We start from the raw sequence: 16,389 nt of genomic DNA, 5'->3' as shown, positions 1-16,389 counted from the left end.
CCCAGCACCCTGGCCAGGATGCCCCACAGGATTTTTCTCGCCGTTTCTTCACAAATACCTGTACCAGCAAGGAGCACATCCTGCTGCAAATGCCACCTCCGAGGAGACCTGTGGAGGCTCGCCCTTTCTCCTCTGCCAGGGCTGCCGGGCCTGCAGAGGCCTCACACCTGCCCCACCTGTTCCCCGCAGGCGCTTGCCAAGGTCTCCAGAGCTCTTGGAGCAGCCATAGTCCGTCACAGAGCCGAGGCCTGCGACAGCCCCAGAGAATTGGGCCAGGTGCTCCCCTGCCCCTGGAGCTCTGAGGGTTTGACTGCCTTGTGGGAGGGAGAGTCCACCCCCGTGGAGGCCCTGGGGGCCTGAACAGGTCTAGCCTCCTGCTCGGGGAGCCCCTCTCCAGCAGCAGCAGGGATCAGCGACCCAGGAGTGTCCCAGGAATCCCCACCCTCTCTAAGGGGCTTGGGGAGGGAAGGGGAGAGGAAGGGAGGTCAGCATCCCAAAGCCACCTTGACCTAGTCTCAACCTTCCTTGTCTGATCCACACTGAGGTGAGAGTGGGAGGGCACACTAATTCCTAATCCCCACTGTTCTCAGCGATTTCATCCTGGGAGGTGTGAGTATAAATCAAGGAGGCAGAGGGGTGCCTGGGTGGCGCAGTCGGTTGAGCGTCCGACTTCAGCCAGGTCACGATCTCGCGGTCCGTGAGTTCGAGCCCCGCGTCAGGCTCTGGGCTGATGGCTCAGAGCCTGGAGCCTGTTTCCGATTCTGTGTCTCCCTCTCTCTCTGCCCCTCCCCCGTTCATGCTCTGTCTCTCTCTGTCCCAAAAATAAATAAACGTTGAAAAAAAAAATCAAGGAGGCAGAGTGGTACGTCTTTCTACCAGAGGATGTTCGGAGCTATTTTTTTTTAAACCTTCATTTCCAAGATAGAAAGCAATGTGATTCTTAGATCTCATTTCCATCTTATCGTCGGATTTTATTTCAATCTCATATGCTCTTATCAGTTCTATTATGCTATCCAAAATTGCCCTCTCCACCTCCCAGCCCCCACTCTGAGAAAATAAGCCATTTGATTCAGATGCTTTTGTTTCAGGAGACGGGGTAGGGAAGAACTTGCCACATCTTCTGACTCAAACTCACTATACCAGCAAAACCGCCTCTGTGCTGAGTGGAATCCATGGAACATTTTTTTAACGGTTAGTAAAAAGACAAAAACCAAAAACCAAAAAACAGCTCCTGTACATTTAAAGTTAGAAAGCATTGTGTGTTTAAGATATGTGAAAAAGCAGATTTCCCTTTGTTTGTTTGTTTTTTTTTTTTTTTTTTTTTTTGGTGTTTAATTCTTAGATTAAATTAAAATCAGGATGGCTTGAACGATTGCATTTGGCTAGAACAGGCAACCTCATGGGTCAGCCTGTGATTCAAAGGTCTGTCCTACAAAGAGTAGTAACAGGTAACCACAATATAGAGCAGGTCAAGGCATATTTAGAACTCCGCTTCACCCCTAGGAGTTAAAAACTGGCAAGTTAGGGGCGCCTGGGTGGAGCAGTCGGTTAAGCGTCCGACTTCAGCCAGGTCACGATCTCGCACTCCGTGAGTTCGAGCCCCGCGTCGGGCTTTGGGCTGATGGCTCGGAGCCTGGAGCCTGTTTCCGATTCTGTGTCTCCCTCTCTCTCTGCCCCTCCCCCGTTCATGCTCTGTCTCTCTCTGTCCCAAAAATAAATAAACGTTGAAAAAAAATAAAAATAAAAATAAAAACTTGCAAGTTAGATAGGAAAAAATGACTATTTTCTTACATATCCAAATAGCAAGGTTTATATTTTGTTTTGTATTATTGGGAACATTCCATATTGGCAACCGTGTAATTGGTGGCCAGAGGACTGAACATTGATAAGAAGCTTTAAGGAAAGCAATTTGTCATTATGCTTCAAGAGCCTAGAAGACATTCATGCTCTTTGACCCAGGGATTCCCCTTAAAGATATGCATTCTAAAGAAATAGCAGAGTGGAGACTCTGATCACCACGAAAATAGTTATCAGACGATTATTCACGAAGCAAGCATAAAATTGGAAATAATCCAAGTATCTAACACCAGGGGAAGGTATAAGTAGATTACAGTTCATTCCATAGAATGAAACGTTACACACACATTAAAATTATGTTTACTTAAAGTAAATAAATAGGGGCGCCCGGTGGCTCAGTCGGTTAAGCGACCGACTTTGGCTCAGGTCATGATCTCACGGTTCGTGGGTTTGAGCCCTGCGTCCGGCTCTATGCTGACAGCTCAGAATCTGGAGGCTGCTTCGGATTCTGTGTCTCCCCCCCTCTCTCTCTGCCCCTCCCCCACTCATGCTCTGTCTCTCTCTCTCTCTTTCAAAAAGTAAACATTAAAAGTTTTTTTTTTTTTTTAATTTTTTTTTTCAACGTTTATTTATTTTTGGGACAGAGAGAGAGACAGAGCATGAACGGGGGAGGGGCAGAGAGAGAGGGAGACACAGAATCGGAAACAGGCTCCAGGCTCTTAGCCATCAGCCCAGAGCCTGACGCGGGGCTCGAACTCACGGACCACGAGATCGTGACCTGGCTGAAGTCGGACGCTTAACCAACTGCGCCACCCAGGCGCCCCTAAAAGTTTTTTTAATAAATAGATAAAATTGTGTCTCTTAGAAGTACGCTTAGAAAACACTTACGTCATGTAACTATTAAAAGAAAGATACTGATGTATATACACAGAAGCCTTTCATGTTTAAAAAGTGGTGTGGAAAAAGATCAGAAAGATAAACACAGAAATATTGACAGGGAATTCACCTCTTCTTGAGTGAGGAATGGGTCTAGGGTGATGGTTTTCCCCTCTATTCATCCTACTATCTTCCCATACCTCTTAAACTGAACGTGTATGTTAACAACAAAAAAAGGGAAAAATCTTTTAAGATATGGCATGGATATTCCACAAGCTATAAGTGTCCTCGTGAATTATTGAGGCCTGAGAGCTTTTCTAGAACTAACAAAAATTACGGTAATAAATATCTGATGGGGGGAACAGGTACACTGATGTATCGCTGGGGGCGCGGTAATTACTTCCCTCTTTCTGGAGAACAACCGCACAATATGCAACAAGCAGCAAGAAATCGTTCCTGCGCTTTGCCCTAGTCATTCCACTTGGAAATGGGTCCCCAAGGAAATGAACAGGAGGAAAAAGACAGTCACTGAGGTGCCATCTGGAGTCATGAACCACTGGAAATAATGTAGATGCCCGACCATAACAATGGCATAGAAATCCTAAAACCGCGGAGTATGTGGATCGTGTCGCTACGCGGAAATGTTTACAAAGACAGGTGAATGGAAAAGACTGAGACTAGAGATTACACACGCCCTGATTACGACCCTGCAAAAACACAGAGGGGTGTGTGCAGGACGAAGCTTGGAGGAGAACGTGGAGAAAGATAAACAGAAAAGGATTCGGTGTCCACACTGCTCTGAAAAGTTCGTTTCCTAAATCGCAAAGGCTGCTCTGCCCAGAGCTGGAGCGCTTGCTGGGAGTGCCGTGGGAGAGGTCCCGTGGCCAGACCCGCCGGTCCCGGGGACACTCACTTTCTGTGGATGAGGACGATCGCCGGCGTGATGAGATGGCACTGAAAATCGTTGGCCAGGTACCACGTCCAGCCATTACACTGAAACGAGAGGAGCAGAGGTCACTCACCGGGGCCACTCGCTCACCTTCCTGGAGCTGGAGGCTGGGGAGGTGTGGGGGGGGTGGGGGGGCGGTCCAAGGGAAGAGAAAGGAATTTGGGGCCACAGGATTTCACGTACCTCATCTCACTTAATCCTGTAAGGAGCCTAGGTGGTGAGTATTGTTATTGCCAGGTTACAAAAGGGAAATGCAGAGCTTTCTCTCTTGAAAAAAAGCAGTAAAAGCTAAGCTCCCAAGGCAGTTGGAGGAACTCAACTCCACCCCGTTACACGAATGTAAGGGACAATTATCGTTTTGGTGCCCTCAGAGCCGGTAAGGGTCCCTGTTGTCCTCTCTTCCCTGCCTTGCCGGCCCTCCCCAGCCCCGGGGAAGGAATGTGCTCATCTAGATTGGAAGCCTGGCTCCAGACGAGCTTGTGCCGGAGAGCCCAGAGTTCCCACGCGTGACAGACGTGCGGTCGTCTGGCCAAAGCCACATCTTTCCGCAGGCTGTCCGGGTTGGTGTGAAATGAGCCAGTTACCTGCCTCATTCTTCTTCAACGTGACGAAGTTCCTGGGGGCAGCTCCCTCTAGGGCTCCGGAGGTAAAAGCCTCCTTGCTCCCTCCAGTCCCCAATCCGGTCCTCGAGAGCCCAGACTTATCCAGCACAAGCGACAGCTTTCCTTGTCCCAGCTAAAGGGAAGTGCCCAAGGTGGGGCATCCGTGAGACCTCCAGGCCAGACAGCCCTCACACGTCCACTTTCAAGGACCAAGGTGGGCTTTGCCTCAAACAGGTGGCTGGCTCATGTCCTCGCCACTGATTCCCACGTGGGGCCCAGGCCGGTCCGCACCTGGCACACACGATTCAATTACCCCTATTTCACTTTCGTTGACTCGGATGTCATCGTGAGGATCCGAGGGCTTCGGGGGAAGCCTCAGCCAGTATAGACAGATGTTGTGGCTCTGTCTGATCTGGCTTGAAACAGAAAAAACGACTCATTATGGCGCAGGTGAGGTGCAATGGTGCAATGTTCCATCCCAGTTACAGGCCGTCTGCGTGGAGGTAAGGCAAGTGTCCTTTCTCTGTGGGGTGTGACATGGAACCTTGATGGAGCAAGGTTGGCCGCTTCCGGACACGCACCTGCACGGTTGGCCCCTCAGTGCCCACTACCCTGCTCCCTCCCTCTGCTTTTCACAGCAACTGCCCCTGCCAAGGCGGGTTTGGTAACACTCACCCATCCCGAGAGGCTAGTCTCCCTGCCCCCAGCCACCCCCTTCCTATGGCTTCACTGTTACTCCAGAGAAAGTGCCAGAAGAAAGGGCATCAGACCCAGGCCGGCCCTTGGAAAGTTCACGAACCGTGTGAAGTGACACCGGCGTGGGCTCGTGCCCATCTGCCTGTTCCCAGCCCATGACGCAGGACTCACCGCATTTTGGACCCACAGGAAATTATTTAGCAACAGCAGATTCGTCCACCACGCTCGCCGGCAGTTATCCACGTGGAACTTGGGCACTTCCCAGACGGGTCCCCAGGGAACAAGAGAGAACAATCCAGCCAGCAAGCACACCGAATACATGTGAAGGGGCTGCAACCTGGCAGGAAAGAGCCAGAAGAGAGAAGGTGACTCTCCACCCTGGTTCCATTCAGTCCCCGGGGTGAGCGACAGAGACGCTCTGAAACGGATTGTGCTGGGTGGGCGACCAGCTGCCCACCCCTCAAACGTTCCTACGCTCGTGGGTAAAAATTCTTGAGCTCCCACCCCGGGGCTCCGGTGCTGCTGAGGCAAACGTACGTCAGTCACTGAGCAGGTGGTGATGAACTCGTGATTTGTGAGTTCGAGCCCCGCGTCGGGCTCTGTGCGGACGGCTCGGAGCCTGGAGCCTGCTTCCGATTCTGTGTCTCCCTCTCTCTCTGCCTCTCCCCCGCTTGTGCTCTCTCTCTTTCTCTCAAAAATAAATAAATAAACATTAAGGAAAAAAAAAAAAAAAGAAATACTCCTGTCAGGGGAAAAGTACCTCTATTTTACCGATGGGGAAATCACAGAAGTTGGGTGACTTGGCCAAGGTGGCCCAACCACCCAGTGGCACTGAGATCTGCCACCAGCTCACATCCTTCCCCCTATGGCCACCCTGGAGACAATGCCTTTTCTCGCTCCTTCCCTCTTTTCCTTTCTCCCTCCTTGTTTTCTTTCTCCCTCCCTTCCTTCATACCCTACCTCCTTCCCAGCTACAAAGACGGTGGGGGAAAGGCACAGGTGTCCTTTAGAAACAGAATGCCAGCCCTATCTGCCACCTGCTTTAGACTCTCCAGCAGCCGCATTTGTCAGTCAAAAGAAATAGCCACAATGAAGTCCAATAATATACTTTACGTAGCCCAGCGTATCCCGAATGTTATCGACAGGTAATCGCTATAAAAAAAACTAGCGTGGGGCACCTGGGTGGCGCAGTCGGTTAAGCGTCCGACTTCAGCCAGGTCACGATCTTGCGGTCCGTGAGTTTGAGCCCCACGTCAGGCTCTGGGCTGATGGCTCGGAGCCTGGAGCCTGTTTCCGATTCTGTGTCTCCCTCTCTCTCTGCCCCTCCCCCGTTCATGCTCTGTCTCTCTCTGTCCCAAAAATAAATAAACGTTGAAAAAAAAAAAATTAAAAAAAAAAAAAAACTAGCGAGCAGTTTTCCATCCTTCCTTCTTTGAGTCTTGAGAATCCCGCGTGCATTGTACGCTCACGGCACACCTCAGCGGGCCACATGTCTGGTGGCCACCTACTGGACATCGCTGGTGCAGAGTTTCGAAGCGAGGCCGTAGCAGGGGGGCGGACGCAATCCCGGCACGGATTCCGGATGAGCTACGATCAACAGCCGTCTTTTAAAAGGACATATGTAGGGGCGCCTGGGTGGCGCAGTCGGTTAAGCATCCGACTTCAGCCAGGTCACGATCTCACGGTCCGTGAGTTCGAGCCCCGCGTCAGGCTCTGGGCTGATGGCTCGGAGCCTGGAGCCTGTTTCCTATTCTGTGTCTCCCTCTCTCTCTGCCCCTCCCCCGTTCATGCTCTGTCTCTCTCTGTCCCAAAAATAAATAAAAACGTTGAAAAAAAAAATTTAAAAGGACATATGTAGAAATTCCCAGTTGAGCACAGGGCCCAGCAGCACCTCCGGGCATCTCAGGTGGGGGGAGGGGGGAGGGGAGGGTGTCAGGGACCCGGGCTGGCTGTGACAGATGGGAAGGGCCGGACTGCTGGAGGTCCACACTCCAGCAGGGTCGTAGGGCAGCACCCAGCTGCTCCGTGGGCGCCGGGACCCAGACCTGTCGGCCCCCGCTGCTCCCCACGCTGATACATCCTTCATAGGCGTGCCTAGCAGACAGGAGGGCTGGGGGCATGCAGGAAGCAGCCTGGAATCGCAGATCACGGTCAGAGAGAAAGGGCTGCTGACTGGGCCAAAATGCATCTCCCCAGATCAGCTCAGACAACAGCCACAGAGCCCTCCCTGGGCCCCGGGCCCCGCCACATTAGCCATCTGACCGAGCTGTCCTACAGCTGCTCCCCCAGGCCTCGGGCTCCGCCTCCCAAGCCTTCCTTCCCACCATCTGTCGCCTCCCTGGGGAGAGTAAGTCACCCCCCCCCCCCCCCCCCCCCCCCCCCCCGCTCCCCTCTGAACGGAGTTCAGGTCAGATGCCCTCAGGGGGGAGCACCGTACAGGCTGTGTCCTCCCCAGTTCGGCCTCTGAGTGGGGGGGGGTGGGGGCGTGGGGGCAGGGCAGAGGCTGGGCCTCACCTTGAGGAGCAGAGCTACGGATATGTGGCTTCTAGTTCTGTCAAAATGCTCCTACTGAGAAAATCATGTAACTTCTCTCTTTCCTCTTCTAGGGGGACAGGGTGGGGGGGGGGGGATGATGATTCCTCAGATTCTTTTAAGGAGCATCATGATTCCTGCCTCCTAAGGGTTTTTGAGAATCAAAGGAGATCAATAAGAAAACAGCCAGCAACATGGAAAGAATCGCATAAATGTAAATTGTTCTTCATTTTTGTCCAAGCTGCTGGGAGATTGAAAGTCTAGGAGGGTTTTCAAAGATTAAAAAGTGCAATATTGGCTGTCGTGTGAGGTACAAGAAGCAGGCATTCTCTTAGCCGGTGGGTGGGAAGGGAAAGTGGAAAATGTCCATCAAAATGTGAGATGCACTAAACCACCAATTCTAGAAATTTACCCCCAAACATGTGCACAAAAGTGTATTGATATTGAATCATTGTCTAAGATAGCAAAAGCTTGGGATTACCACCACACCCATTAACAGGGGCACGTTAGATTCACGACTGTCCACCCACACAGAGCCATCCCAGGCCACCTTTAAAATCAGTGGGGTGCCGGGTGCCTGGGTGGCTCAGTCAGTTAAGCATCCAACTCTTGGTTTCATCTCAGGTCATGATCTCACGGTTTGTGGGTCCAAGCCTCATGTCCGGCTCTGTAGTACAGTTTGGAGACCACTGGGGATTCTCTTTGCTCTCCCCCGCCCCTCTCCCACTCGCTCTCTCTCAAAATAAATAAACTTTAAAAAAATAAAATCAGTGAGGTGGGTCGTTGCATGCAACAGATTGATATGCCAACATGAAATCATTATGTGAAAAAAGCTACCTGTAAAATAGCACGGTTTATAGTATAATCATATTCTTGAGAAAGAAAGAAAGAAAGAAAGAAAGAAAGAAAGAAAGAAAGAAAGAGAACGAGAGAACAAAAGAAAGAAAGAAAGAAAGAAAGAAAGAAAGAAAGAAAGAAAGAAAGAAAGAAAGAACCAACCAACCCAGGGGCAGGGGGGTGGCTCGGTCGGTTAAGTGTCCGACTTCAGCTCAGGTCATGATCTCACAATTTGTGAGTTCGAGCCCCACGTCCCGCCCGGCTCTGTGCTGACAGCTTGGAGCCTGGAGCCTGTTTCAGATTCTGTGTCTCCCTCTCTCTTCGACCCTCTCCTGCTCACGCTCTGTCTCTCCCTCTCAAAAATAAATAAACATTAAAAAAAGAAAAAACCCAGTGCCTGTAACTATGTAAGTACATGGAAAGTATCTGCGAGAATTTACAAGAAACCGTTAACAAAGGTGCCCTGCGGGGGAGTGAGACTGCAGTGGGTACCTTTAATTTTAGTGTATAACCTTCTGTGATAGATATTTTTATCAGTAATGTTTTTATTGTAACAAAAACTCCCGATTTTTTTTTTTTTTTTTTTTTTTTTTTTGAGGAGAGAGAGAGAGAGAGAGTACACGTGCGTGCAGAGAGAACCTAAGCAGGTTCCACACTCAGCACAGAGCTCAGCTCGGGCTCAGTCTCCCGACCATGCGATCATGACCTGAGCCGAAATCAAGAGTCAGAGGCATAACCGACTGAGCCACATAGGTGCCCCCAAACCCCTGATTTTTAACATGTTACCCCTAGTTGGAATAATCACACAGTCTCAAGGGTCTGAGACATCTTCTCTCCTTGTTTCCCGTGACATAATCTTTGCTCCGATTTACCCCGGGAAGCTGGCGTTTTGCACTTTCTTATAGCTGCTGTAGCTCCCGGGTCCCCCGTCTCCTGCCCCTGTCCTCTTACTGTCTATTCTCAGCGTGATTCTTAGAGAATGTGACTCGGCCCGTGCCACTCCCCTGCTGGAACCCTCCAAAGGCTTCTTGTGCCCCAGTAAAATAGAAGGTCCTTAAAGCAGCATATAGGCCCTCTACGATCCTGGCCACGGGGCCCCGCTCCACCTCTCTGACCTCGTCCCCTCCTGTTCTCCAAGCTGCTCTCTCCACTCCAGTGGGCTCTCTGCGGTCTCTCAAACATGCCAGCCACATTCCCTTCTCAGGACCTTAACACCTGTTCCCCACATGGGCCCTTCTTCCCCCACAGCACTCTCTTTGCTTAGAACATTCTTTTACTTCCTTTGACACAGGTCACTTTCCCTGACTACCCTTCCAGAAGAAGACCCCATCTTGCCTCCTTCTCCAAATAAGCACTTTGTGCCACCTATGGTCCCTGACCTGCTAGAAATGCATTTGTATATTGCAACTTAATGTCGCATATTTATTCATGGATTATCCATCTCTGGTCACTGGAACGTAACCTCCAGGCCAGAAGGCACTTGCGTGGTTATTAACTATTGAATCCCCAGGGCTTACAACAGTGCCTGGCACACAGTGGGCCCTTAATAAATACAGAAAGAGGGGTGCCTAGGTGGCTCAGTCGTTTGAGCGCCTTACTGTTGATTTCTGCTCAGGTCATGATCTCACAATTCATGAGTTCAAGCCCCATCAGGCTCTGCACTGACAGTGTGGAGCTTGTTTGGGGTTCTCTCTCTCTCTCTCTCTGTCCCCCCACTTGCGTGTGCTTGCATGCACACATCCTCTCTCTCAAAATAAATAAATAAACGTATAAAAAATACAGAATGAGTGAGTGAACAAATGATCTCATTTCCAGTCCTCTTGGAGATAAGTAGGCAAGTAATTGATCATAACTGAGTAAGAACAGTGGGTTTTGGTGACAAGAATGAGACCATCAAAGAGGCTGGGAGTGTGGCTGCTTTCGCACTGGGTTTCCCTTACGGAGTGAGTTCAAACTGGGCTGGTGATGTTTCCCCCGATTTTTCAACAAAGTTATGTCCCGGGTTGGACTCTCTCTTCCTGGCTCCAATCTGCCACTTTCTCAGAGCTCCCTCCTCAAGAACATCACCACCGTCCGCCATCTTGTGCAGATTGGAAATTCTGAGTATCCTTGACTTGCCCTCTCTCCGTTCCCACGGCCAATTGTCAGTCCAGATCTGCTATCCTCCCCAAATATTGCAATAGTTTCCTCACGGGGATCCTCACCACCATCTTGACCCATAAGACCTCTCACACACAGACACACACACACACACACACACACACACACACACACACATACACACTACTGCTTTATCTGCCTGCTAAAACACTTCCTGTCCTTCAGTCCCCCAGAACAGGACTTTTCTTCTGAAGCAGATTTCCCAGGCAGAACCCACCGTGCCCTGGATCGGATGCCACCATTGGATCCCACGCCCCACCCCCTAACACCGCATCAGCATTTATCACTAAGAACCTGTGGCCTGAATGTCAATCGGTCCCTCTCCTCCAGAAGACCACAGGGCACGACATGCTAAACCCAGGACCACGCACCCAAAAAAAAGGAATAAGGAGTCTGTCAAGCATCCGGGACAAGGGCTAGGTTCAACGGAGTTTGGAAGAAACCGCAAAGGCCACGGTGAAAAGAAATCAACAGAGGCCCATTCCGTACCCCATATTCATTCTTACCCTATTTTCCGGAAAAGTTAAAAGGTGTGAGTGGCGACCACAGTAACAACGACAGCTTCTACTTGCAGAAGGGCTTACTGTGTGTCACACGTGCCTCTGAGTTCTCAGCACACGTGCTCTCATTTAATCCTCGCAAGAGGGGCGCCTGGGTGGCGCAGTCGGTTGAGCGGCCGACTTCGGCTCAGGTCACGATCTCGCGGTCCGCGAGTTCGAGCCCCGCGTCGGGCTCTGGGCTGACGGCTCAGAGCCTGGAGCCTGTTTCCGATTCTGCGTCTCCCTCTCTCTCTGCCCCTCCCCCGTTCATGCTCCATCTCTCTCTGTCCCAAAAATAAATAAACGTTAATCCTCGCAAGAGTCCCGTGGAGTGAGTGCCATCATTCTTCCCATTTTTTGAGATGAGAAAACTCAAGCCCGGAAAGGGTGCGGCACTGCCTCCAGGTCACGTAGCTGGTAGAGGACTGAGCCAGCATGAAAGATTTGACAAACCAGAGTCAGAACTTACCCACTCCATTTTCCTAGCCCACAAGATTGTTGCAACAGCCCCTTCCCGCTCTGTGACAACGAAGCGTGACAAGAGAGGCAACGGCCATAAGTAACGAGAGCCAGCTCTAGCTCAGTCAGCAACAAACCGTGATTTAGAGACTGTACAAAAGGAGGGGTGGGTTCCATCAGCTGAAGTTTCCTCTGCTTCCCAAGCTCCCTGTGTCTTTACTGCATCACGGGTTCCATCCTCCGTCCCAGGACTCTATCTCCTCCTGCGTCAACCAACCACCCATTCGTAAGGAGGGCCACGTCCACCCCCCCTCCCCCAGCAGAACCACCATCACCCCAAGCTTCCACCAGCCCCTCTCTTTGCTGTATCCTATTTGATTTTTATCATCACCATCGGTACTCTTATTTACAGGACACAATTACCACTAGTTCGTACAAGACATACACATTCTCCCGTTGAAGACACGTTCCATGGAAATCGGACAGCACATTTATGGAAATCTGCTGCCCGTCAGCGGAGGAATAAGGAGGTTTCTGCTGGTTTCATATAGTTCAAATTCTATTAGGGCAAATATCACGAAAATCGGCATCTTCCGCTGGCAAAAGCTGCTAGACAGCAAAAACCAACTTCATGAAGAAAACGATTTCTCTCCGTTTACATTGCTTCGAACGTTCCTTCAGAAGAGGGTTAAAGACTAAAAAGCAATACGGTGTTACACAGCAATAATGGATTGAGACATTTTATAAACAGACCTACCTTGTAAGGCGGCTGAGGAAGTATCTGAGGATGACATTAAGGGTTGTTCCTTTGTCCGAATTCTGATGCATCCTTAGAAATGACCTTGCGCTTAGCCAACCACTGAGAGAAAGAGAAGAGCCACAGGAATTACTTATCAATGATACAGTTCATCCGATGATTAATTTGGTTGTCTCCATCAGGGTACAATAAGTTATGCAGCAGTAACAAGGTATCTCCAACACGAAAACAGTAACAGTTTTTTCTTGCTCGCGCGACATGCCCACGGCCAATCGCCTTGACCTCAGTGTCTTCCAAACTAGGGGACCCGGGCTGAAGGAGCGGTCACTGTCTGAAAGGTCACTGGTGACCACGGCAGAGAAAAGAGCATTTTGGAGGGCTTCAAACCGGCAATTAAATGTCCTAGCCCAGAAGCGACATGTTTAAAGCTCTTAGCATCACGGCAACCCCAGGCACCCCTCCTTGGCCAGACCTGGATTCCACCTAACCACAACGGGTCTGGGAAGTTGACTGTTACCAAGTGCCCGGAAGGAAGAGAGCCAGAAATATTTGGTGAACAACACTAAGCGCTATCGCGTTGGCCTTTTGAAATGACAGTGTCAAAGCTTTCCACTTCTGTAGGGCCACACCGTTTTCAAAGTACCTTCACTAATGGTGTCGCTTGTCCTTCTCCAGTCATACCGACCTACTTTGCAATAAATGTCGATTGAGTGAGTGATCGGTAGAAGGGAAGATACTACGATCCCTGCATGCCTACTAGGAAATCGAGGCTCAGAGGGTCAGTGGGTTGCCCAAGATTCTCAACCGACACATCCTGACGACAAATTTGTTGCCCAGGATGTTCAGCTAAAGAAACAGGCTACATCTCTGAGTTACAACTTGATGATAAGCGAGTCTGCAAGTGAGCTTCCTGACCTTCCGACGTTTACGCCAATGGGCCTCGTGGGTGTTTCTCTAAGGAACAAATGCATTTCCTGTGGCCAAAAAAAAAAGGCTGCGTGTGTGTTGGAGGGGATCAGGGAGGGTTAGAGAATGTCTTGATTCTCCGCCAGCGTGATTTTTTTTTTTTTGAAACGCAGCAAGTTGGATTCACTATAACAGGAACGCAATTTATAGAGACGTGTAGAAGGGAGTGTGGAGATGTGGAAGTAGGCCAGCCAATTCCGATTCCAGGCTCCTCTTAATTTCGGGAAAGAATGCATCAGGGTCTCCCTGTGTGGCCATGCAACACCCAGCCATTCAGCGCGGAGAGAGGACAAAGAGAAGGCTGGCAGGGAAACAGGCTGCCAGCAGGAGAACCTGCTGGAGGAAGCTGGGAAGATGCAGAGACCCGACCCCGCCGCGGGGAGCACAATCCCGCCACAGGAATGGGTGAAGTCAGCCAGAGAGGTAGAGGAAGGTTCCCGAGCCGTCACCAGGGATGGTCAGAAGTCTGGTTTCGCTCCGTAAACGTGTGCGTGACGTGGCGGTAAAGACCTGCGTTTGGCGTGAAACAAGCATCGTGCTCCCGTTCTCACTCGAACTTTCCTAGCTGGGGGGACTTGGGCAACTGATTTCATCTCTGCACATCAACTTTCTCATCTGTAAACACGAGCATGATGATACCGGCCCCAGCTTCCCGGGTTTAATGGGAGAATTGTCCGGAATAACAGGTTAAAAGCCGTTGGCACGATGGCGATACTAGGGGTCCCTTCGTAAGATTTCCATTGTCCCAATGAAATGTTTCTCTAAAAAGAATCGGTGCATTTCTTTTTTTACGTGTACTTATTTGTAAGTAATCTGTACACCCATAGTGGGGCTTGACGTTGTGACCCGCGAGATCAAGGGTCGCACGCTCTTCTGGCTGAGCCAGCCGGGAGCCCCAGTGCGCACTTTTTAAAGTAAACAAAACGGGGGCGCCTGGGTGGCTCGGTCGGTTGAGCGTCCGACTTCGGCTCAGGTCACGATCTCGCGGTCCGTGAGTTCGAGCCCCGCGTCGGGCTCTGTGCTGACAGCGTGGAGCCCGGAGCCTGCTTCGGATTCTGTGTGTCCCGCTCTCTCTGCCCCTCCCCCGCTGGCACGCTGTCTCTCTCATTAACATTATGTTACATTAAATAAACAATCAATAAATAAACATTAACAAATTAAGAAAGCAAACAAAATGAACATTGGACGGGAAGGAAACAGGAGTCCTGGCCTCTTAGCTGGGTGAGGCCCGGGGTGGGGCCTGAGAACCTGCATTTCTGACAGCCTTGCAGATGACGCGGGTACAGCCAGACTGGGACCATACTCTGAGAACCACTGATAAAAGGCCCGGCACTCCCCGGGCCCCAGAGCGAGCCAGGGGTCGGATATGTCGTCTTTTTACCAATAAAAGGGTGCAGGGTTGCAGTTGTCTTGGACTTCTGAAATTTCATAGCCTTGGCCCGGGGTTTTGGGGTATTTCAGGGCTGACCCAACGGCGGCTCTGGTGTCTCAGGGATTCGCACTGATAGTCCAGGCATGACCAGTGGCTTTCCAGGCCCTCATTCTTCCCTCCTGGTGGCAATTCTCCAGCTTGAGTTTTTGGCTTTGATTCCAGCCATGCTGATCTGTCCTTGCCAGCCTCCCTCCCACGGCTCGGGGCTCTGCCAGCCAGTCCCATCTTTTTGGCCTTGTTCTTGCTAGGTCCTCTTGCAGGGAACAGAGTTCTGGACGTTGAGGGCCGACCCCTGGGCCGACCTCCCCGCCCAGCGGGGGCCTGCCCCAGGTCTCTGCAGTCGGGTTTGCCTGCCTGGTTAGACCCAGCTATGCCCTCCCGGCAAGTCTGGTGCCCAGTGGTTCCCATTTCACTGCAGAAGTGGCCTCTGACCCTCGCCTGTCTGGGCCCCTTTTTGTCACCCTGGCCACCTGGTGACCGGGTCTCAGCTCATTCCGTACCCTCCTTTCTCTGCCTTACCCCCAAGAACCTGTCACACCAGAAGCTTGAGCTAAAACAACTAAGAAATCATTTCGACAACTCCTTATTGGGCAGACCCGTATGCCTGGCATTGCTTTGGGCTCCAGGGACAGCAGGACACAAAACAGAAAGAAGTCCCATCTTATAGTACAGTGGAGAGACACCGACAATAAATACATGAATAATAAACATGTGGCATCTATAAGGTTAGGTAAAGAGGAGAAATAAATCAGGGAAAATGAAGGCAAGAGTGTGGTGGGTCCGTGTTAAACAAGGGAGACGAGCCAGGCGTTGTTGGGAGGTTAACATTTGGGCAAACGCTGAAGGGAGGGAGGGAAAGCCACGAGGACTTCGGGGAAGTAAGTGTGGCCGAAAATGATGGTCATCCGTCCCCCCATGCTGCTGCTCTGCCCTGTTCGCAGGCTGGTTCTCTCCTAATCCGGCGGTTTGTACGCTTTTGAATTTCACGGGCTTTAAAATTACAAACATCGGGGCGCCTGGGTGGCTCAGTCGGTTGAGCGTCCGACTTCGGCTCAGGTCATGATCTCACGGTCCGTGAGTTCGAGCCCCGCGTCGGGCTCTGTGCTGACAGCTCGGAGCCCGGAGCCTGTTTCGGATTCTATGTCTCCCTCTCTCTCTGCCCCTCCCCTGTTCATGCTCTGTCTCTCTCTCTCTGTCAAAAATTAATAGACATTAAAAAAAATTTTAAATTACAAACATAACAAAACAAAACCACCAGAAAACAAAACACAAAGCACAAGAAGCACGATGGGGCACTTATCGGAAGCTTGCTCCGTTGTTGTTGGGCCAACAACCTCCGCAGCATTCATCGGGGGGGTCGCTTTCTCTTCCGCCGTGTCAGCGTGCGCGATGGGGACGCGTTCTCAGATCCCTCGCTTTCCTGATCGCTCCCTGCCGCCCACGCACGGCGCAGCCCCCGGCCACAGTCTCCACGCCCTGCCATCTGGCCCCAGGGCCCAGGCTGCGCGGCCACTCCCCGGACAGGGGCACCGGCACCCCTCTGCGTCGCCAGATACGGGGGGCACTTCCGCGTCTCTTCAGCTCCCACAGAGTTGCCCTTCCTTCCTGATCCGCTGCCTTGGCTTGGCTTCCTGGGCCCCGCAGTGTCTCGCTTGTCCCGTCTCGTTTCCCCGGTCGCTCATTCTCAGACTCCGTGGGGGGTCCCCTTCTCCCCCACTTCTGCGGGCTGGGGCGGCGGAGGTCCTAGCATCTACCCCTGCCCTGTCCTTGCTTGTGCTCTCCTCCCC

The 16,389-nt window shown here is 51.3% G+C and overlaps 1 protein-coding gene across 1 annotated transcript in view; it reads right to left on the bottom strand.

The window, feature by feature from the left end:
- The window catches only part of LOC112868156 (O-acyltransferase like protein), a 54,334-nt gene that overhangs the window by 20,096 nt on the left and 17,849 nt on the right, over window positions 1–16,389 (bottom strand). Inside the window, exons 8-10 of the mRNA XM_086682860.1 lie at window positions 12,205–12,306; window positions 5,092–5,257; window positions 3,587–3,666 (exon numbers count right to left, since the gene is read on the bottom strand). Of these exons, the coding sequence (XP_086538986.1) occupies window positions 3,587–3,666; window positions 5,092–5,257; window positions 12,205–12,306 (348 nt within the window). The remainder of the gene's footprint in view (window positions 1–3,586; window positions 3,667–5,091; window positions 5,258–12,204; window positions 12,307–16,389) is intronic.

Source organism: Puma concolor, chromosome D3 (genome assembly GCF_028749965.1).
Source record: "Puma concolor isolate L17-30 chromosome D3, mPumCon1.1.hap2, whole genome shotgun sequence".
In the NCBI taxonomy this organism is placed as follows: Eukaryota; Metazoa; Chordata; class Mammalia; order Carnivora; family Felidae; genus Puma; species Puma concolor.
Note: the sequence above shows the minus strand (reverse complement) of the source record. Positions and strands in the feature narration are given on the sequence as shown.